We start from the raw sequence: 21417 nt of genomic DNA, 5'->3' as shown, positions 1-21417 counted from the left end.
CTCACTTCATCAACAGCAAAGCTCTGTCCCCTGTGGGAGAACGCACTGGGTCCTGCCCCTGACAGCCTCACAGGAGTCTTCCCACAAATGTCCTTTGCAGCCAGGGGCCATTTAAGAGGCAGTCAAGTGGAAGCAGCTCATGCCTTGAGCTCAGAGTCCGGGTTTAAAAGCAGGGCTGGCGTGATGCTACAGGGTGATGATTCTTCAGAGGCTCCTGCAAGGATCTGCTGGGAAGACTCATCCTAATGGTGCCATGCTTCCTGCAGGAGGGACTGGCAGAGGACTATACAAGAGGAAAGAGAACAAGAACAAGAGAAGAGATGGACTCAGACTCGGGGCCGTTAGGGCATCGCAGAGTGTTCTTCCTCCCACTTCGACAGTGTGGTGTTCCGGGAAGACTTTTCCTGCACTGGAGCCCGGGCAGCCTTTACCGCCCAGGTCTTCCTCTGTCACAGAAGTGACAGCTGGGGAAGGTGCTTCTGCACCAGCCAGGGAAATGAAATGCAGCATCAAGAGCACAGGGGTGTGCCTGATGTCCTGGAGTTCAGAGATGAGTGTCATACTGTGGCACCCTCAAAGACAGAACCCAAGGGTTCAGAGGTGTGGGCCACCCATGTAAATGTGGTGGAGAGCCAAGCCACAGACCACCTTGGGGAGCTGTAAGAGGATAATGCTCCCCTACACACACCACACACACACACACACACACACACACTCACACACACACACACCACACACACACACACCACACACACATACCACACTCACACACACTCACACACACCACACACACACCACACACACACTCACACACACACCACACTCACACACACACCACACTCACACACACACCACACACACACCACACACACACTCACACACCTACACACACTCACACACTCACACACACACCACACACACATACTACACTCACACACACTCACACACACCACACACACACACACCACACACACACACACTCACACACACCATACACACACTCACACATACACACCACACACACACCACACTCACTCACACACACACACCACACACACACTCACACACACACTCACACACACACACACCATACACACACCACACTCACACACACACACTCACACACACACTCACACACACACCACACACACACACCACACACACACACCACACACACACTCACACACACACCACACACACACCACACACCACACACACACTCACACACACACCACACACACACACTCACACATACCACACACACACACTTATACACACACACACACACACACACACACACACACACACACACCATTCTGATATCAAAGCCCTAGCCTTACTGCCTTAGACTGCTGTGATCTTACCTGGGAACGTGGTGGGTACAGTGGAATCAGGTGAGGTCCCATCCCAAGCACCTCATGAAAATGGATGTTTGGAATATTGACAGCACAGAGGGGATGCTTGCTGTGAGGGGATGCTGTGAGTAGGAAGGCAGAGCCCCGGCACCAGTTCTTACCAGCATGGAAGGAGATACTTCGAGTAAGCACAGAAGGTGGGAGAGGCCAGGAGAGCAAGGGCCCTGCTTGGACTGCGGGCTCCTCTCTGCCCTGTGAGCGTCCTGGCCCATGCCTTTGTTGCCACTGCCCTGGCAGGGAAAACAGGAACTGCTCTTACTCTCCTCCCCGTGACCTGCTCTGAAGCAGGAAAGCAGAGCAGCACTTTGCATAGCCTCTGCAGTCAAGCCTGAGGCCCACCCACCAAGCTCTTCCATCTGCTCCCGCTAAGGGGATGCTGCCCTCTCCTACCCCACACTAGGGGTGCCCAGTCCCCCTTCTCCTACCCCACACTAGGAGTGCCCAGTCCCCCTTCTCCTACCCCACACTAGGAGTGCCCAGTCCCCCTTCTCCTACCCCACACTAGGGGTGCCCAGTCCCTCTTCTTCTACCCCACACTAGGGGTGCCCAGTCCCTCTTCTTCTACCCCACACTAGGGGTGCCCAGTCCCCCTTCTTCTACCCCACACTAGGGGTGCCCAGTCCCTCTTCTCCTACCCCACACTAGGGGTGCCCAGTCCCCCTTCTTCTACCCCACACTAGGGGTGCCCAGTCTCCCTTCTTCTACCCCACACTAGGGGTGCCAAGTCACCCCTTCTCCTATCCCACACTAGGGGTGCCCAGTCCCCCCTTCTTCTACCCCACACTAGGGATACCCAGTCCCCCTTCTCCTACCCCACACTAGGGGTGCCCAGTCCCCTTCTTCTACCCCACACTAGGGGTGCCCAGTCCCCGGTCCTCTTGCCTGGCTGGCACTGCTTACTGAGCTGGTGACATACCTCCCTTGGGCCTATCTCCTAAGAGTCACAGTAAAGGCTATTTCCGTGGAGAGATGGCTATTCACGTTCAAGGACCTGACCCTTCCTTAGGAGACCATGGGCCAAATGGAATAAGCAGTGACAGGTGAGATGTGCTGAGCAGGGACACTGGAAGGGCTACACTGCTGGTGGCGTAGTTTCCCCAACCCACCTCTCCCTTGCCCTTCAGGCTAGCACTCATGCCTGCTGGCTTATGGTCACCCACAGTGATCAGCCTTGGGGACCCAGCATTACTCTCAACCTCATCATATCTATGAGTGACCCTTTCTGGAAACAGCCGTGGGAACTAATTCTGGCTGGCTCCTGCCCGCTGAACCCCAAGGCTGCTGTTGAACACTTCCCTCTGCCTTGAGTGCCTGCTACTTTAGAAAGCCTCCATTCCCTGGAACCCTGGTGAAGGCGTCATGGGCCCTACGTGTCACGCCTGGAGACACAAGTGAAGCCCCTTAGGTCTGTTTCCAATGTTTCCTATGCTGCCAGCATTTCAGAGATGGAGAGGACACAGCCTTTACCCTAACTGTTACAGTCTTCGTTGGGAGGCCAAGGAACCCCACCCCATCACTCTCCTTCCTCAGACTAGGCAGGGAGGGTAAGCTGGTAGAGGAGTGGATTGGGCTGGCAGGGTGAAGAATGAAGGCTGATTGAGGGGCCTGGACAGTCTCTGGGTCTCTTTAGTATTCTGGAACCTCAAACACCAAATGAAATCCACCTTTCTTCTTCTGGTCCCAGTCGTTTGGGTCGGGGGGGTTCTTTAAAGTTCTGTTCATATCCTGGGCTTCAAAAAACAAAAGGGTATTCTCCTGCAGTTCTGTAAACAGGAGTGAAGCCCAGGCAGCCACAGGCCCCGAGGATCTTTTCTACTTCATGGCCAACAGCCCTGCTGTCCTTAGCTTACCACAGCGCCTGAGCCTCTGCCTCAGTTGTCACCGTGTCTACCTGCTGGGCTCAGGGATGCCCTATTGGTTGGCAGAACATGATCTTACAATGTGATGCCGAGAAGCTGGCATTGAACCACAGAGATCTCCCTCTCTATGTGGCTGACGCCATCCAATTCAGGAGATCCTGAACAGAGAGACAGTAAGGATTGGAGGTCTCTATGAGAACCAGGAGATCTGTCACCTCTGGCCCTTGGCCATTATAACTCTGCTCCCAGCAATTGAGCTTTGGACTCACTGAATCACACCAGGCTTTTTCCTTCTGGCTTGCAGGCAGCAGAGTGTGGGACTTCTTGGCCTCCACACTCACATGGACCAATGCCTGTAAAATACCCCATCTCTCAGCTCCCTCTCCAGCCCACTGCTTTTGTTTGCCCGGAAACCAGGGTGATACACACAGCACTCTTGCTTTATCTGTCTGCGTCAAGATGTCCTCTTTAGAAATAATTTTGAAATTTTATTTTTAATGATGTGTATATCTTTATGTGGGCATGTCGCAAAAGTGTGGGGGCTCTCAGGGGCCAGGGGTGCTGGATCCCCTGGAGCAGAGTTACACCCCGCCAGATTCGAGTGTCAGAATTGAACTCAAATCCTCTGCAAAGCAGCTCATAACTTGGTCACCTCAGTGTGAAGACCATAGCTCCTATTTCAAAATCAGGTCACAAGCGTGGTGCTGGGGTTAAGACGTCCACACTTTGGGAATTTTTGGAGACACAACTTAACTCACAGGAGTCACAAATCACATATTTCCTTCTAGGTACACAGAAAGTGACTTCTTAGGGTTTGTGGGATAGCTCATAGACCAGGCTAGGCTTCCGTGAGCAATGTCTAGGGCCCTGCCAGCGCTGGCCCTGGTAATAGGTCAGCTGCCCTGTCATCCCCAGACACTGCCACCAATGGCAGAGATAGACTTCCTGGTTCGACCGGAATGAGGTACAGCAGAAAAGTTGTCTCATCAGCTCACCGGTGCCCCGGTGCCAGCCCCTCGTCTGCTTGACTGGATTTGGAATCCCTTAGGAGACAAACCATTGGAGATCCCTGACAGGGTCTTCCTAAAGGTGGCACCATCCCATGGGCAAGAGTCAGACTGCATAAAATGCGAAAGTGAGCACTCAGCTGTCTCAGCTTCCTGACTGAGGGAGCAACATTAGCAGTTGCCTCCTATTCCTGCAGCTAGTGCATACTGACACACTTCCCCTCCATGACGGGTATCTACAGACCCTCGAGCTGTGAGCCAAACAGAGCCCATCTTCCTCAAGTTGATCTCGTCAGACTATTAATGTAATCTTCCGTGAGCGGGAAGAAGAGGAACGTCTCACAGACCGCCTCATCAAAAGACGGTGGGCAGGGACATTAATTAAGCTCCCAACGCTGCGGCTCCACTTGTGCCACAGCAGTGGCAACGTGCTTGAGGCCACAGGAGAGAAGCCATAGAGCTGTGAAGATGCTAGTTAGCCCTGTGCTGCTGCTTTTCCTACAGAGACGTGAGCACATATCTGTGGCCATTGTAGATTAATCCACTCTCATCTCCCCTGCAGCGGCGGCACGAGTACCTTGCTACTGCCCCAGTGTTGTGGATTCTCCAATGAAAGACACTCGAGGAAGACACACGCACATGCACGCACGTCTTACACGCGGCATTCTCATGTAATGTTTTTGGGAACCCACTTAAAATGATACAAGCAATAAACCAAATCCCCAACACATATTTCACTCCAGACAGGACACCAACAGACCTCAGAAACAATTCCACCTACATCCAGATGGATAAGCCAATTTATTTTAGAGAAGTTACTTACGGGAACATGGGTAAATTAAAGGCAGCTGAAAAACCAAAACAGCCCACCAACCCATGGGGGACCACTCGCACACCTCCATCCCCCGAGCTTCCTGCCCAACCTGCATGCAACGCCACCAAGAGTCTTCTCCCTCCAGAAATTACTCATTGCTTACAGAACCAGGAGGAGGAGAAGGCCTTTTGAGTCTTATAATTTTATGAGTCTCCCTCCGTGTGTGTGTGTGTGTGTGTGTGTGTGTGTGTGTGTGCATGTGTGGGTGTATGTGTGTCTGTGTGTTTCAATTTGGAGAAAATATCTACACAACACTTTGGCACAGCTGGACTGCTGAGGTATGATCAGCCACACCGGCCTCAAACCAATGCACTATTTCATAAACGATGCTACGTGAAGCCATTATACATACACTCATTCATATACACACATGCCCCTCCATGCGCCCCTAGCTGGTCAGTACACCTATCCACTCTCCCACCTACATGCTGAACCTCCACCTACCCAGTCATTCATATCCTACAGTTAACCGAGGCAAAGCAAACACGTGACATGGTTAGATTTACCAGAGAACAAAGAGGCACAGGGACTCTGGATATGGCTGTGGATCTAGAGATGAAGGAACTGACTACAGGGAGGTCGGGGAGGTGTTGGCTGTCAGAAGTGGTATCTGGGGATGCAACACTTTTCAGGATCTCTCAGTCCACAGCTAGCTGTCATGGAGCTTGGAAGGGGCATAGCTTTCCTCCTAGACCTCGTGTGCTTTTGCCTTTGGGGATAGGGTCAGGGTTCTTTCCCACATCAGTCTCCTCGCTGTGGAGAAGCAGCCACACCCATTGAACTGCCTGCCAGCTGTCTGCAACATCACAGTGAGGACCAAGGTGGGTCCGCAGCAGCCGTACCACGAGCACCGTGGTGGTCTGAATGAGAATGGCTCCCATGGGCTGTTTGGACGCTTGGTTTCCAGAGAGTAGAACTGTTTAGGAAGGCTTAGGAGGTGTGGCCTTGTTGGAGGAGATGTGTCACTGGGCATCGGGGGCAGGGTTTGAGGTTTCAAAAGCGCATGACATTCCTGATTAGCCTTCTGCCTCGTGCTTGTGGACCAGATGTGAGCTCTCGGCTACTGCTCCAAAGCCATGTCTGCCTGCCCACTGCCATGTTCCCCACCGAGACGGTCATGGACTCTATCCCAATAAACTCCTCCATAAGCTACTTTGGTAACTTAGCAACAGAAAAGGAACTAAGACAAACACCTTCCCCAGAGTGAGTCCGGCCAGGCTGACTGCAGGAGTCCTGTTCATGGACTAGGACATGGGAAGATCCTTTCTGCTCTAAGTGGGAATTGCCCTAGGCAATGCTGGGGCCAGGATCAGCGCACCCCAGATACTTCAGTGAAAAGCAAGATAAGGTAGCCAGTACTCATCGTTTGAACTGAGGTTCCAGAGAAGGCATAAGACCTGCATAAAACAAAAGCTGGTTAAAACCATCACTACATGGGCTCTCTGTTGCTAACTGATTCACAGGGGAATCTTTGTTAAAGATTCCACAAAGCTGATATGTTTGAGTGGGCCTTCCATGATCGTGGAGGGTTGGAATGTTTCAGATCTCAAGCTGATTTCTCTTGGATTATTTATTTGGTCCCCCTCACTAGCCAGTCATTGAATTGCCTCAACAGACCACATCGGGTTCCATTAATCCACAGCTAAGTGTTATCAGCCTCTGAGATCTACAGCAGAGACTCACGGTGCTGTAACCTGCCTACCTGATAATTGCACCAATGTAAAAATGCCTTGACTTCGTGAAATTGTTACACTGAACACAGCACGAGGGTAACCAGATCTGTGTACCCTTGCCATGGTCACTCATATTTGGATCCAGAATAAGCTTACTCCCTTTGAAGTAAGAATGGTTTTACACCAACCATCAGCCTCTGACCTCCACCAAGGACAGAGTTGGCCTGTAACTCCCTGCAGCTCCTCTGTGCCTCAGGTTCTGCTTTCACAGCGGTGGTTTCAGTGTCCCCTCAACAGGGAGGCAACCATTAATCCAACGGTTCGCCTCCCTTCTTTCCTCCCTCCGTCATTCCCACAGGTACGCAAGCATAACGAGGTGTCAGGCCCTCCTGACGGCTCTGCAGATACAAAGTGGAACAAATCCCACGCGGCCTCCATCCTCGCGGACGCTCCAAGGCATGAGTGACCACAGGAAGCACGGAACGAGCTTCTGCAGGGCTCGCGCTTCCACCCGGCGTTCCAGTCCGCCACACCGCCCGGAGGCCGCGTGATGCGGGAACACGGGAGGAGGAGTGCGCCTGCGTGAAGGCGCTGCGCCTGCGCAGATGGTGTGCAGAAGGCCGCGAGTGTTTAGGGTCGCGAGGTGGAAGTTTGCTGCAGTCGCCACGGTGTTCTGGAGAGTGCTGCGCCGCCACGGTGTTCTGGAGAGTGCTGCGCCGGAAGTTGCCGGTCGGTGCGCCCTTTGCAGTGTGTTCTTAGGTCACTACTGACTCTGGTGACTGCCGAGGCTGCTCCCTCCCATCCTTCCTCCCATCTCTCAGGAGAGACAAGGACCTAGGTCCAAGTGACCAAGGGCAGGGGCGTAGGGCTGCACTTCGTGCGTGATTGTTCCCCTATAAGGACCCTGCCTCCCCTGGCTCCCTGCCCCCAGACTCCTAAAGCTCCCCTGGCCCCAAGCTCCCCAGATCCCCAAGTCCTAACTACTTTCCTGGACCCCAGTTTCCCAGACCCCAAGACTCTCAGGTCCCTGGCTGCCTGGAATCTAAGACTATCTGATCTCCAGCTCCCCAGACTCCCAGTCCGTAAGGTCCCCAAACCCCCAGTTTCTCAATATCCCAAACCATAAGGGCTTTGGCCCCACTTTCCCAGGCCTGTAGCTTCCAAGCCCCAGGAGAAGCTATGAACAGTAGAGAGGAGAGTTTCTTCGCAAGAATAAAACAGTGCAAAGATGAATGAAGGCTTCCCGCTCCCTTTGGACCTCCCAGAGGTTCATTTCAGAGCACCCCTAGAGGAGGGGGGGGGGGGGGACTTGTCACAAGGTGAAGAATGAGTGTTCCTCAGAAGAGTCTGAACAGGCCCCTAGAGAGCCAGGTCTGAGGCCCAGGGATGCCTATGAGAGAGGAGACTGACTAGAGTGAAGAACCAGGAGGAGCTGCTGGCTGGTGGGAAGAAAGCAAAGAGCCTGAGAAGACTGCAGGGGGTGAGGGGGGGTTTGCTTCTCTGGGTGACAGAGGGTGCTGGTTCTGGAGTGGGTCTGCTGGAACTTGGGAGAAGCCATCTTGAAGTGGAGCAGAGCCCAGAGTAGCTTTACTCCACAGACACTGATAACCAGAGGCCACCTGGAGAATGGGTTGGAAGCAGCCAAGAGAGCCCAAAACAAAACAGAATGAGTACAGCTAGCCCTGCTTGTGGGGAGTCTGAGGCAGGGAATCTGTTACAGTCACCTGCTGTGTCCAGCCTGACTGCAGAAGGGTGCAGAACCGGAAGAGGACCCAACACCTCCACACAGATTTGTGCACAAGGGTTGTGTATTCTAACATGTGACATTGCCTGTCCCAATGGTCATAGCTAGGGCCGCACCTTGACCACCTACCGTCTCACACCAAATAGATTAGAGTACCTAAGAAGTCCTTTAAAAACCCAATAGGGGGGGTTGGGGATTTAGCTCAGCGGAAGAGCGCTTGCCTAGCGAGCGCAAGGCCCTGGGTTCGGTCCCCAGCTCCGAAAAAAAGAAAAAAGAAAAAAAAAAAGAAAAAAAAAAAACCAATAGGGAAGTGGTTGTAAGAACTGAACCAAGTTGACCCAGACAAAACACAAATGATCTGTGAACGTAGAAAAGAGATGATCACATGCTGAGAGAAATGGCCACAGTGGGGATCTGTCAGTGATACTTAGAAATCTCCTGGTTTGTTAAATGCAGTCAGGACTGCGGGGGAAACAGAGAATGCCCCCTGTGCAGGCAGTTTGGCACCCTCTGAGGGAATGGTGTCTTCTCCTTTGGCCAGCCACCCCGCCTTTGGGAGTTGGGTACCCATACTGCTTAGTGTCATTTAAAAATATTTGCAGGCTGGAGAGATGGCTCAGGGCTGGAGAGATGGCTCAGTGGTTAAGAGCACTGACTGTTCTTCCAGAGGTCCTGAGTTCAATTCCCAGCAACCACATGGCGGCTCACAACCATCTGTAATGGGATCTGATGCCCTTTTCTGGTGTGTCTGAAGACAGCTGCAGTGTACTCACATAAAATAAATAAATCACAGCAACTCTTTTTAAAAAAAGAATATTTGCTTGGCATTGTCTGGCATCAATAGGAGGAGAAGCCCTTAGTCCTGTGAAGGCTCCTTTCCTCACAGGGGAATGCCAGGGTGTCAAGGTTGGAGTGGGTGGATGGGAGTGGGAGCAGCCTCATAGAAGCAAGGGGAGGGGGGATGAAGAGGGGGAGAAGGGGATAACAGTTGAAATGTAAATACATTATATATAGAAGTATATATACATATATATATATATATTTGCTACAGAACTGGAAGCAACCCAGATGCCCAGCACCGTGAGACTTGATAACTTGATAACTTGATAAATGCATGATGGAGAAAGCACATAACCCTAACCCTAATGTGACATGCTACATGCTACATGCTACATGCTACATGGAGAGCTCTGAAGGTGAAGTGCTTGCTTTATAACCGTGATGGCCTTAAAGCAGTGTTCCTCTGGGCTCTGCGTCAGCTCTTGCCATGAGTTTCTGCCATGTGTGAGTTCTTGCCCCCCTGACCTCCTTCAGTGCTGGACTGTGATCTGAAGCTGTAAGCCAGAATAAACCGTCTCCCTTCAAGTTGCTTTTTGTCCTGGTGTCCTATGACTGATAGAAATGCTAGGACGAGATCACAATAGGTGAAAGAAATATAAAGCTAACAACTGGTCGGTTGTGGGGAAATCTTCCTGGTTATAGCAGAGAACTGGAGGTAGGATCAGGGTGAAAGGAATTCTAGGTCTTAATCCAACTCGTCCAAATGCTAGAAGACGATTGGTAGCACCGTGCAGAGCTTTAAAGGGCTGACCGTCTTCCAGGCGCTAAATGCATATTCATGAGCAAATAATTCTAGCATAAAACTTATCACACCAAGAAGGGAGGACAGCAGAGTCACTTTCACTTGGTTTTTTTTTTTTTTTTTTTATATTATCACAGTTCACTTTTTTGTTTCAGATTTAATTTTAGGTGTCCGAGTGTCTTGCCCGCATGTCTGTCTGTGCGTACGATGCCATGGAAACAAGAGGGCGTCAGATCCCCTGGAACTGGAATTAAGACATCTGTGAGCTGCCATGGGTGCTGGGAGTTAACCAGGTCCTCTAGGAGAGTAGCCAGTGCTCCGACCCACTGAGCCAGCTCCCCAGCCTGGCACTTTGTAGTCTATGCAGTAGAAGGGTAGCAGGTCTCCTGTCAGCGGATATTTAGGTCTTCTCCAGTGTTCCTGTGCTGAAGTGTCCTAGCGACCTTAAGTCAAAGTCACTTCATTCTCTGCGTGCTCACCACGTGACTGGTTCCCCAAACTGTTGGGGGAAGGCACGTGTGCAGTTGTAATGTAAATGGATGTGATAGAATTTCACCCAAAGGATGAGTGCAGTTGCCTCACGTATCAGAAAACATATCACAAAATCCCAGACTACATATCTGTATGCCCCAAATCTGAGTCCGTCCCTGAGTCTGATACAGTTTACAGCTGTGCTCTGTGAAGGCGGTTTTAGATGGGTTCATGAGGGATGGGATTTGCATCCTCACGAGGGGAGGAGGTGAGCCAGTGCTCTCTGTGCCCTGTGAGGTGACAGGAAGCTGCCCTCAGTAGACCTTGAATGCTGCTTGTTCTTGGCTCCCCCAACCTGCCTGATGTCTTGAGGCAGACCAAGTGAGACATGGTGTTTTCTCTCTCCCAACCTGCAAAATGGTATCTCCACGTGTTTGCTAAGGTATGTATGGGAAGCTTCGAGCTATCCAAAGTTTAAAGTGCAGAGACCTCACATTCCCACCACTGACCTCAGCAGCCCTCTCCTGCTGTTCACTGCTGCACTGGGACCTGCATCACTCTGCACTTTAACCAATGGATACACCCACATAACACTCCTGTAAGATCAAAATCACATCAGCTGGGGAGCAGCCCAGAGTCCAGTGAACACTCAGCTTCTGCCCCCAGCACCTGCTGCCCCTGTTGTTCTGCCCCTGGACTCAGGCTCAGCTCCCTTCCCAGCTGCAGGGTCCATGCACCTCCTTTCGAATAACTTTCCATTGCCACTCGATTGCTTTCACTCCATAGGCTCTGCAGTTAGTGTACCCATGCTGCCTTCTGTGGATGGTGTGCGGGCACTTTCCGACAGCAGTGTCCAGAGCCACTGCGCATGTGAGTGTAAATCTTCTTGAGGGTGCACACTCATTCCTCTTTTTCACACCCACTAGGAGAATTGTTGGGCCTGATGACAGGTGGTGGATTTAACTTCATTATAAGTCATCAGTCCCTGCTGGGTAGCACATGCATAGAATCCCAGGAAGCTGAGGCAGGAGACTTGTGAATTCAAAGCCAGCCTGGGCTGCATACCCCTTCCAGAGTCCTGCCTGGAGGCAGTGAGGGGCATCATGGCAGATTTCCCAGCCCACAGCTATGTGCCACCTTGTCTTTTCATCTTAGAGTGTGTATGGTGGTCTCATTCTGCTAATCTGCACTTCCCCGTAGTTAGAAAATGGAACATGCCCTCCCTCCCCCCGCCTCATTAGCTGTTCTTGTAACTTGCTGGGTCCAAGGTTGTCTCCCAAGAAGATGAAGTGGGGGTGTTGCCTTCAGAGCCTTATTTGGGGGAACTCTGGAGCATGAGCTGTACAGCGGGACAGTGTCAGATTACTGTGTACCCAGCAAGGACTTCCTCATCTGAGGTGTGTGTCTCCCTCCTGACAGTTTGTGTGCTCAGTGCTGGGTGATGCGCAGGATCAAAGTTGAAACAGGGTGTCACACTCGATGTTATCAGAAGGTCACCTGTTAATCTGGCTCCTGTGACTCTGGGCAAGGTTATTTAGCAGCGAAACCTTAACCAGGTAGGTGCAGCCTGTGGCCTTTCCAGAACTGAGAGTGCCATCAGTAAGGAGGAAGCAGAAGTCACTGCCAAGGACACTCCCAAGGAAGCCACACCAGGTAGTGTCAGCATCTATTAAACTGGTGGCTACTGACACACGGCCTGGTGGCCAGTTTCTGGGCCCAGTGCCGGCTTCTCTCTGCTCTGCTCACCACCCTCATGTTTTGCCAGTGTTTTCAAGTCGTGTTTTGCCACGTGTATTTTTGCCCCAAATGTATCATTTTATCCAGGGGGTTATTTCAACATGCTGTTCCAACATCATGAGCTCCTCACAAGGACTAATCTTAACATTTCTTCTACTATATTCAGTATGAATGAGGCAGAGTTCCTGTGGGACCCTGGACGTGCTTGTCCTGGTGTGCCCCAGATCTGTGTGCGAGTGTCCTCAGCCTGGGCTGTTCTGACCCACAGCAGCCCCTGACTGTTCACTGGGACACCCACCTTCCTTACTTTCCATTCCATGACAGTGTTGCAAGTGAAAACACTGAGGCAGGGGAGAGGCGGCAAGGGGGACAGGACAGAACCTGACAGGATAGAAGCATGAGGCTGTGTGTGGATTGGAGTCATCATGGCTGTCAGAGGCCTCTGTCCACATGCATGCTAGGAGTGCTCCATGGGAGAGTCAGGGAAACTGGGAAAACCCGGAGGACCGAGGAGCAGAGCACAGGTACTAAAGCCCCACATAGGATGGAGACTACTCTGTCCTCTAGCTGCCTCCCACTTACAGGTAACTACGGCCACTGGCCTAAAGTCAGGGGTTCTTCATAAAGGGATACTGCTGGCGGTGGCTGCAGAGGTTGTGGGCATTGATGATGGATGCCATGGAGGAGCAGCGATGGTGAGAGTGACAGTAATGTGATGATTGTGAGGTGATGGAGGTGGAGGTGGTGGTGATGGTGGTGGTGGAGGTGGAGGTTATGGAGGTGGAGGTGGAGGTGGTGATGGAGGAGGTGGAGGTGGAGGAGGTGATGAAGGAGGTGGAGGTGATGGAGGTGGTGATGGAGGTGATGGAGGTGGAGGTGGTGGTGATGGAGGAGGTGGAGGTGGTGGTGATGGAGGTGGAGGTGATGGAGGTGGAGGTGGAGGTGATGGAGGTGGAGGTGGAGGTGATGGAGGTGGAGGTGGAGGTGGTGATGGAGGTGGAGGTGGAGGTGGTGGTGATGGAGGTGGAGGTGATGGAGGTGGAGGTGGAGGTGCAGGTGCTGATGGAGGTGATAGAAGTGGAGATGGAGGTGGTGATGGAGGTGGAGGTGGTGATGGAGGTGGTGATGGAGGTGGAGGTGGAGGTGGTGATGGAGGAGGTGGAGGTGGAGGAGGTGATGAAGGAGGTGGAGGTGGAGGTGATGGAGGTGGTGATGGAGGTGATGGAGGTGGAGGTGGTGGTGATGGAGGAGGTGGAGGTGGTGGTGATGGAGGTGGAGGTGATGGAGGTGGAGGTGGTGATGGAGGTGATGGAGGTGGAGGTGGTGGTGATGGAGGTGGAGGTGGTGATGGAGGTGATGGAGGTGGAGGTGGTGGTGATGGAGGTGGAGGTGGTGATGGAGGTGGAGGTGGAGGTGGTGGAGGTGGAGGTGGTGATGGAGGTGGTGGTGATGGAGGAGGTGGAGGTGGTGGTGATGGAGGTGGAGGTGGAGGTGGTGGAGGTGCAGGTGGTGGAAGTGGAGGTGGTGGAAGTGGAGGTGGTGGAGGTGGAGGTGGTGATGGAGGTGGAGGTGGAGGTGGAGGTGGTGATGGTGGTGGAGGTGCAGGTGCTGATGGAGGTGATAGAAGTGGAGATGGAGGTGGTGATGGAGGTGGAGGTGGTGATGGAGGTGGAGGTGGTGGAGGTGCAGGTGGTGATGGAGGTGATGGAGGTGGGGATGGAGGTGGTGATGGAGGTGGAGGTGGAGGTGGTGATGGAGGTAGTGGAGGTGGAGGTGATGGAGGTGGAGGTGGTAGAGATGGTGGGCGTGGGGATCATGATGGAAACCGTAGAGATCACAGAGAGGCAGACGGCGGTTCAGAGCTGGTACTATGGTAGGGTAGGCTCATGGCAGGGCTTGAGTTGGTGGAGGGAACCGAACCTGGGGCACTGACAAGCAATAGCAGAGGCAGAGGTGACAGAGGTGGACACTGGTGAAGGGACTCCATCTCACTGGAGTTGAGGACAGTGTGGGCGAAGCCAGAGGAGTCAATGTTTGTGGAAGCAACATAGAGGGCATGGAGGGGTTGGGGTACAGCGGTGGCTGTGACGACTCTACAAGCTGGGTCGTCTGAGATGGACTGAGGTGGGGGCAGGCACAGGGACCAGGGCAGAGGTCAAGTGTGGAGCTACGGCTACAGTGTTTGTGTGTCTTCCTTCCTTGAGGTCGTCTACACAAACTCCCTGTGCCGTTTATGAATATCAGAAAAGGGGTGGGCCAAGTGGATGCCATGTGGTGGACAGGTTCCCTGAGGCCAAGGGCTAGGGAAATGGGGAGGCAGCATCTGGCCCTTGCTGCACTTGTTTCTCATGGCCTCGACCTTCCCACACCTGCTTTCTCTCACATGACGTCTTACCCTGTGCACCTTGCTCTGTGGTCCACTTGGAGGCTCCTGGAAAGCCGCAGAATCTAGGGAGGGTTCTGGAGCACCCTGGACTCCTTCCAGCGTTGTCCTGCTCTTCTGCTGAGTGCTAGTCCCATGGACTCTCGACACCAGGGTCTGTGCTGCACACAGCTGAGGTACCCAACACTCCCCAGAGGCAGGCAAGTCCTAGACTTGTTGCCCACTGGCTGAGATTTTGGGGACTGCAAAGACTTTGTACATGCCTCAGTTTACCATCCGGCCACCAGGTAAACATGGGTAATTCCAGGGAGGGTGCCAAGAGGCCCACGCCGTCCAGGAATAGAGTTGGAGGCTTAGTGAAGCCCAGCTGGGCAGAGTCCACACACTAGAGGGGGCCCCAGGAAGCCTCCCCTCCCAGGGCTCCCATCCCCATTGGTGTGGCAACAGCTGCTGTCTCCTCCTGGGCTGGAAAACTTGGGCTGAGTCACAGGCTCAACTGGGAACATGACAGGGCCTCCTGCAGGACAGTGGCTCCCATCCAAGCTTCGTGGGAGGCAGGGTGAGTGTGGGGCACAGGAGGGCCAGGCACCTCCTCCCAGCACTTACATCTGGAGCCAGAACTGGGAAAGCCAGAGGAATTGGCCCAGTCACTGTCAGGCCCTTCCAGTACCAGCTTAGGGTGGCCAGGGTCCCTGTGACAGGCACAGTTCCCACCCTTCCCTGAACTTGGCTCAAGCAGAATGAGTCTGATATCTCGTGCTGGGGCCATTCTACTCCATCCGCCAGAGGGCCTGGTAAAACGGTAGATGAAGCCTGGGGGCTCATGGGACATCTGCATCCCTAAGCAATGTCCAGCACAGGAAGGTGTAGGGCAACTGACATAGGCCCCAAACTGTCAGCCCAGAGCCCAGCCACCCACTACAGTGGGCAGGAGGGAGTGAGGGGAAACACAAAAGTCTTTGGTCCAGCCGAACCCTGAAAGAAGTGTGAAGGTGTTGGGGGGAGATAAGAGAGCCAAGTACACACAGTTTGGGGTTTGCCTGGACGGCTTGAAGGAGGCAGAGAGCCGTAACGACAGAATCAAGTCTTAGATCCAAGACCCTGCCCTTCCTCCCAACGCCCTGCCTCTCTAGGGCTCCTCTCCCAATGTCTAGCATCAGGGGAATGAGGCACCTGTCACTAGGCCTGTCCCAGTCCACTCACCCCACTAGCCATGAGCACCTCTTGTACTGAGTGGTTGCCTCCCCTACTCCGGCCCCCAACACACACACACTTCTAGCCTGGCAAAGCCCACGTTTCCCAACCGAGAATCACCACAGCCATCTTCACCTGCGGTTGGCTTTATTACACTGACATTGTGACCAACAGAGTGTGTGAAATAGGAAGACGGAGCTCCTTTCTAGGGACAGTGCAGGCCGACCACAAGCAGGGCTGTGCAAACATCCCAGCGAAACCGAGAAAAAGCTGTCCTGTGGAGTCATTTCCCAGTAGTCCCTCCAGGGGGCAGAGCAGCAGTGAGACCACAGGCAGGAACAGTAGCCGGCTTGGCCCTGGGAACCCCACACACAGCAGAAAGCACCTGGACCCCTTCTACGCCTGCCCTGTGCTCCCCACACAGGTAGCAGATCAGACACATACACACACGCAACTGAACCATGCCAGTTATAAATGTATAACCAGTCACCATTCTTGGTTCATTTCACAGTAACTGCACCAAAGACGAGTCCAGTGTTGACTCAGGGTAGGCTCCCTGTCCCGGGAAAGCAAGTACTAGAGGAAAAACCAACATAGGGGTGTTCTGCCTGCACACGTGTAGTACTACACACACACACACACACACACACACACACACACACACACACGAAGGGGGGAAGGGAGGAGTGAGCGAGCGATCACTCAGATCATAAGTCACAGGGTTCTACTAGCCTTTCTAGAGGTGGAGTCAGAGGCCAGGTTATCAGTGCCTCTTTTCCGGCTCTTGGCACTGTGGCCTGTCTGGGGCCTGCCGTCTTAGAGCATCGCTGACAGACTCCCTGGCCAGCTGTGGACATATTAGGAGAGCAGAGAGACGGTGAGGAGATGAACAGGGTCTGTCCACCTTGGGAAGACCAACTGTCACTTCACTCCAGACCAAGCAAACAAACAAATACATCAAGTGTTAGCGGAAGACACAATGACTTAAGACTTGCCCGACTCTTTCCTCTGGGCCACTTGCAATCAGCACAGACAGCCCTGTTGTGGAGAGGGCAGGCTGTTTCAGGCAGCTCTACCACTTGCTGAGGCCACCCCCTCATCCTACCCCACCCCCTTCCTGAAATGACCAAGGCTTGCTTGGGGTGCAAGTCGTTAAAGTGAGGGGGCCCATATCCTCGACAAAGGCAGCGGGCAAAGTCCTTTACATTTCAAGGGCACCAGCCTTCCTTCCAGGGCTGTAGTTGAAGGGAGAATCTGTCTCCCTTCTCCCTGTGACAGCTGCTCCCACCCATGCCCCACGACAGGAGGTGGTACAGCCAACATTGCTCCTCTTAAGCTGGACAAGCTCCGGCCTTGTGTTTGGTGCCTGGGAATGGCTGCAGCTCCAGGGAGACCCTTAGAAAGCAGAGAGTGTCTCCCAGGCTCAGGCCTGACTGGAACACAGCATCAGTTTCAACATGCAAAGCTTGGCTCGTGGCAAAATCTGCCATCCCCAGCCGCATGAAGCCAGTAGGGGACACTTACAGGTCCTCAACCAGTAGCAGACACATATTGCCCTTGGGAGGCTCCTGATAAAAGAATCCATTTCCAAATTCTCCTTCCTTGATCAAAGTTCCACCCCTGTTCCACCCCAGTAACAGCGCCCCAGGGACACCCAGCTTCAGCCACCCTCCTCATGATGCTCAGGTCCCTGCTGGAGCTAAGCCTCCTGAAAGGCCAGCTGGATCTCTGTGGCCCCTGCTGGTACTTGTTGTGCCCGAGGCCTTCTCAACAGGGGCTCCTGCGGTCCCTCACCAGGAATGGCTCCAGCTCACTCAGTGCACCCTGTTAGACACTTGCATTAATGACTCTCTTGACAAGTGAGTCATTCTATCGTGGCATTAGGCACACAAGGACACTCTCAAGTACCCCAGCAGGGTGGTCAGGGAAGCCCCAGGACAGAGGAAAACTGTATTATCTCACACTGGCCAGTGAATGGGCGGGCAGGCCAGGCACTCTAGGACCTTGCTAGAGAGGAAGGACAGTGGGGACAGAGTATCCCTAAACTGGGCAGGGTACAACCTGCTCAGGTGTCAGGTGGAGGGGAGGGGAGGAGGAGGTGACCCATCCAAGAAGCAGCAGCATTCATTCAGGTTGGCCAGTGCAACCTTCTAGCCTTGGGGTAGCCTGGGCTTCTTCCTCTGCCCCAGAGTTCCATCCGGGGAGACCCTGCCTCTGCTCTTCCTCCACCTCGGGGATGCAGAAAAACACTTCACACAAGCAAGGGCTTGACGAGGCCATAGTGGAACTTGCGGACATGGCGATACAGGTCACCAGACTGTGTGAATCGGCGCTCACACCAGCGGCAGGCATGGGGCTTCTCCCGTGTGTGGACCACAGCATGCCGGCTTAAGTTGTGTGAGTACTGGAAGCTCTTACCACACTGCACGCATGTATAGGGCTTCTCCCCAGAGTGTGTCCGTTCATGCCTCTTCAGCGTGTACGTGCAGGAGAAGGTCTTGCTGCAGAGGGGGCACGTGGGCACGGCCCCCTCCGGGGAGAGCCTGGTACGGACGCTGTCCCGCTCCCGGAAGTGGGCGCTGAGATGCGGCTGCAGTGCGTGGGTGCTAGGGAAGAGTTTGCAGCACAACGGGCAAATGCAAAGATGCCTGCCAGGACCCAGATCTTCGCTGTCCACCACTGGCTCTGCATGCAGCCCAAGCTGCTGGCTGCCTGTTCCTTGGATGTGCAATGGCTCCAAGTTCACTGCCAGGCCCCGGGCTGCAGAAGCACAGACTGGTGGTGGGGATCTGTCCGCGCTCTGCGGGCTGCTGCTATCTTGTTCAGAGAACGAATCTTGCTCGGCCTTCACCAGTGGCTGGGCCCCTTGCTGTATGGAGCTGCACTGGGATGTCTGGAGGAGACAGGGTGGGTGGGCCTGCTCTGGTCTTGGGCCAGGCTTCAGCGACAGGTCCAGGGCCCCACTCGACTCCTCTGAGACCTGCCAAGATGGAGGTCCGAATTTTGGCAGGGGATGGACAGCCTTGACCCCTAGAGATGGGGGTTTGGCCTTTGGTGTGGCTTGGCAGAAGGCAGGGGGCCAGGAAGGCAGGGGGTGTGGTGTCTGCCCGGGAAGCTCTGTCCCCAGCGTACGGGTCTCCAGATCTGGGTCCTTCTTTCTGAGCCTGCCCTTGCAGACCTTGACGATGTCATACATGTGTAGGTAACTGGCTGCAGCCAGGACGTCCTCGACAGGTAGGCTGTGCAGGTCCAGGCGGCCCTCATACATGAAGTCCAGCAGGCGGCTGAAGGCGGGTACGGTGACGATGTCGCCGTTGAGCCGCACTGTGTCGCGGCTGCTCGCGGGCTGGTCCCTGTAGAAGAGATGGAAGTAGACACTGCACGCGGCCAGTACAGCGCGGTGCGCAGGGAAGCGCGCGTCGCCCACCAGGACAGTGCAGTCGCACAGGAACCCAAGCTCGCGCTGCTGCCTCAGGCGGCCCAGCAGCCGTACGCCGTGCTCCGGGAACTCCATGCCGCCGCAGTCATCACCTGGGCACAAACGGGACGCCTGTCAACACGCCGGGGATGCCGTGGCCGCCGCTCGCCCCGACGCGCCCTTCCCGGGTTGCAGGCAGCTCACGGAGAGGCGCGGGAGTGACGCGCGCAACCGCCAGCCCTGAGCTGCCCCGGCACCTGCCCGGAGCAGGAAAAACTCGATCGAAAGTAAACAGAAGCTGCTCTGCCGCCGGGGCGGGGCTCGGGGCGCAGCGGAGGGGCCGAGCCGCGCGGACAGAAGTCGGGACTTCAGGCTGCCTCGCCCGCACCCCCCCGCCTGCCGCGCCCCCCGACGCCGGAGTCGCCGCCCGCCCGCGCCGCTGCCAGCTGCCACCGCTGCCGTCGGCCCCATTTATGGCAGCGCGGCCGTGGGGAGCGGCCGGCTAGGCAGGCGGAGCCGAGAACCCGCCCCTGTGCTCACCTCCGCCGCACGCGCGGCTCTCCGCTCGTTCTGCAAGCTTTCCCGTGCAGCTCGGACCTCACCGAGCTACGGGTGGCGCGCCCCGGCCGGGAGGGCGCCGGGACCCGGACGGCGCCGGGCGGGGCGCACACTAACTTGGCCGGCGGGGCAACGCCTGCTGCTTGCCCCGCCCCGAAGAGCGAAACTCCCGGCTGGAGCTGGAGGGGGCGGGCCAGGCGACTTCCCGGAGCGGCGGAACCGCTGAGGTCACCTCGCTACCCCTTCTCTGTCCGCCCCACCCGGTCAGCCCCGCTAGAAGCTAGCCCGCCGCACTCTGGCGGGAGGGGGTGCGGGACCCTCTCGCGATACTTGTCTCCTGGGCCTCTGTGCCCTCCATGGGGTCCCGACTGCCCCAGTGGACAAAGGGGCAGTCGCTCCTCCCTGGACCAATGCACCGGCAGTCACTGACGGTGTGGCCGGGACAATGGCCTCGGACCAGTTGGAAGACAGCCCTTCAGATGGGTCAGGGTGCCACCGGGAGACCGCAAATGTCAAAAAGAAATTCACTTCTTAGGAAGCATTCTCTTGAATTCAGGTTAACACAGCTGGGACAGGACATGTACCGGGGTCTCTGACAGAGGATTACCGCCCTCTGCAGACCCTGGGCTGGCAGCCAAGCACACTAAGATCTGTGACAGAGGGCACTGGATAGGGCAGGTGTGGTGGGATGGGATAAAGACACAATCACAGAGAAGTGGCAGGAGACCCCTCGAGTTAGGCAGACAGGTTACAGGATGTGTTTGAGGAGTGATACGGAGAGAGGTCAGGGCCAGCACTCTGGCTAAAGTGTTTCAGGGGAATCAGGGCCAGCAAGGTATTGGGGAGACACCTGCTTCTTCTGGGGAAAGGAAATGACAATAAAGCTCTGGGTTTAGAGGCCTTGAGCCCCAGTCCCCCTGCCCCTGGGCATGGGCTATACCAATGGCTGGGAGGTCTTTTCTCCCACGGGTGCAGGTGGAAGGATATTCTTGACTGAGGGGGGTTTGAAGTTGCTTGAGACATCCATCGGTCAAATGAGCTTCATAAGCCTGTCAGTTAGACGTTTACAGTCCTAGGGTGAGGGAGGGGCCACATAGCACTAAATTACAGGGCCAGGGTTCCTATGTGGGCTGGGCTCATTCCAGATTTTCACCTTGCATTTGTTGGAAGTCCAGCAACCGAGAATGTTGGGTGGGCATCACGCAGAACGCTAGAGGGTACATAGGAAGTCTTGTACAGGGATTACAGGAAAATGGGCAAAGGCCAGATGTTTGGGTAGACTAGCCAAGGGTATTCTGGGTGGAGGGGGCTGGCTTGCTCCTTAGACACTCAGACCAGAGTGTCCAGTTGTGAAAGGGGGCTTTCTGGCTGTTGGGGCAGCTCCAGGGGACCCGTTCAAAGTCAGATTGGAAGCCTAAGGGACTTCCAGAGTTCCTGGAGGACCGAGATTCTACAGGGAAGAGAAGCAGTGTTAAACTACTCAGCAGGCTGAAGCAGGGGTG

At 54.7% G+C, this 21417-nt stretch overlaps 1 protein-coding gene and 1 long non-coding RNA gene across 2 annotated transcripts; one reads left to right on the top strand and one right to left on the bottom strand.

Moving 5' to 3' along the window:
- Window positions 1–7435: 7435 nt before the first annotated feature.
- On the top strand, window positions 7436–9940 carry LOC134479262 (uncharacterized). Its single transcript, XR_015623414.1, has 2 exons — window positions 7436–7557; window positions 9624–9940. It is a non-coding gene; the product is annotated as an uncharacterized LOC134479262 (long non-coding RNA).
- Window positions 9941–17867: 7927 nt separating this feature from the next.
- On the bottom strand, window positions 17868–19996 carry Zbtb42 (zinc finger and BTB domain containing 42). The gene is made up of 2 exons (NM_001126302.1): window positions 19898–19996; window positions 17868–19470 (listed from the first exon to the last, which is right to left on the bottom strand). Exon 2 carries the CDS (start codon window positions 19451–19453, stop codon window positions 18191–18193), a length of 1263 nt encoding a protein of 420 aa, NP_001119774.1. The 5' UTR covers window positions 19454–19470; window positions 19898–19996; the 3' UTR covers window positions 17868–18190.
- Between the last annotated feature and the right edge of the window lie 1421 nt (window positions 19997–21417).

The sequence above is a fragment of the Rattus norvegicus genome, chromosome 6 (assembly GCF_021556685.1).
Source record: "Rattus norvegicus strain SHRSP/BbbUtx chromosome 6, alternate assembly SHRSP_T2T, whole genome shotgun sequence".
NCBI classification, from domain to species: domain Eukaryota; kingdom Metazoa; phylum Chordata; class Mammalia; order Rodentia; family Muridae; genus Rattus; species Rattus norvegicus.
Note: the sequence above shows the minus strand (reverse complement) of the source record. Positions and strands in the feature narration are given on the sequence as shown.

What these genes read in the sequence shown, in the direction of transcription:
- Zbtb42 (NM_001126302.1), bottom strand. Translation starts at nt 19,453, where the DNA reads ATGGAGTTCCCGGAGCACGGCGTACGGCTGCTGGGCCGCCTGAGGCAG.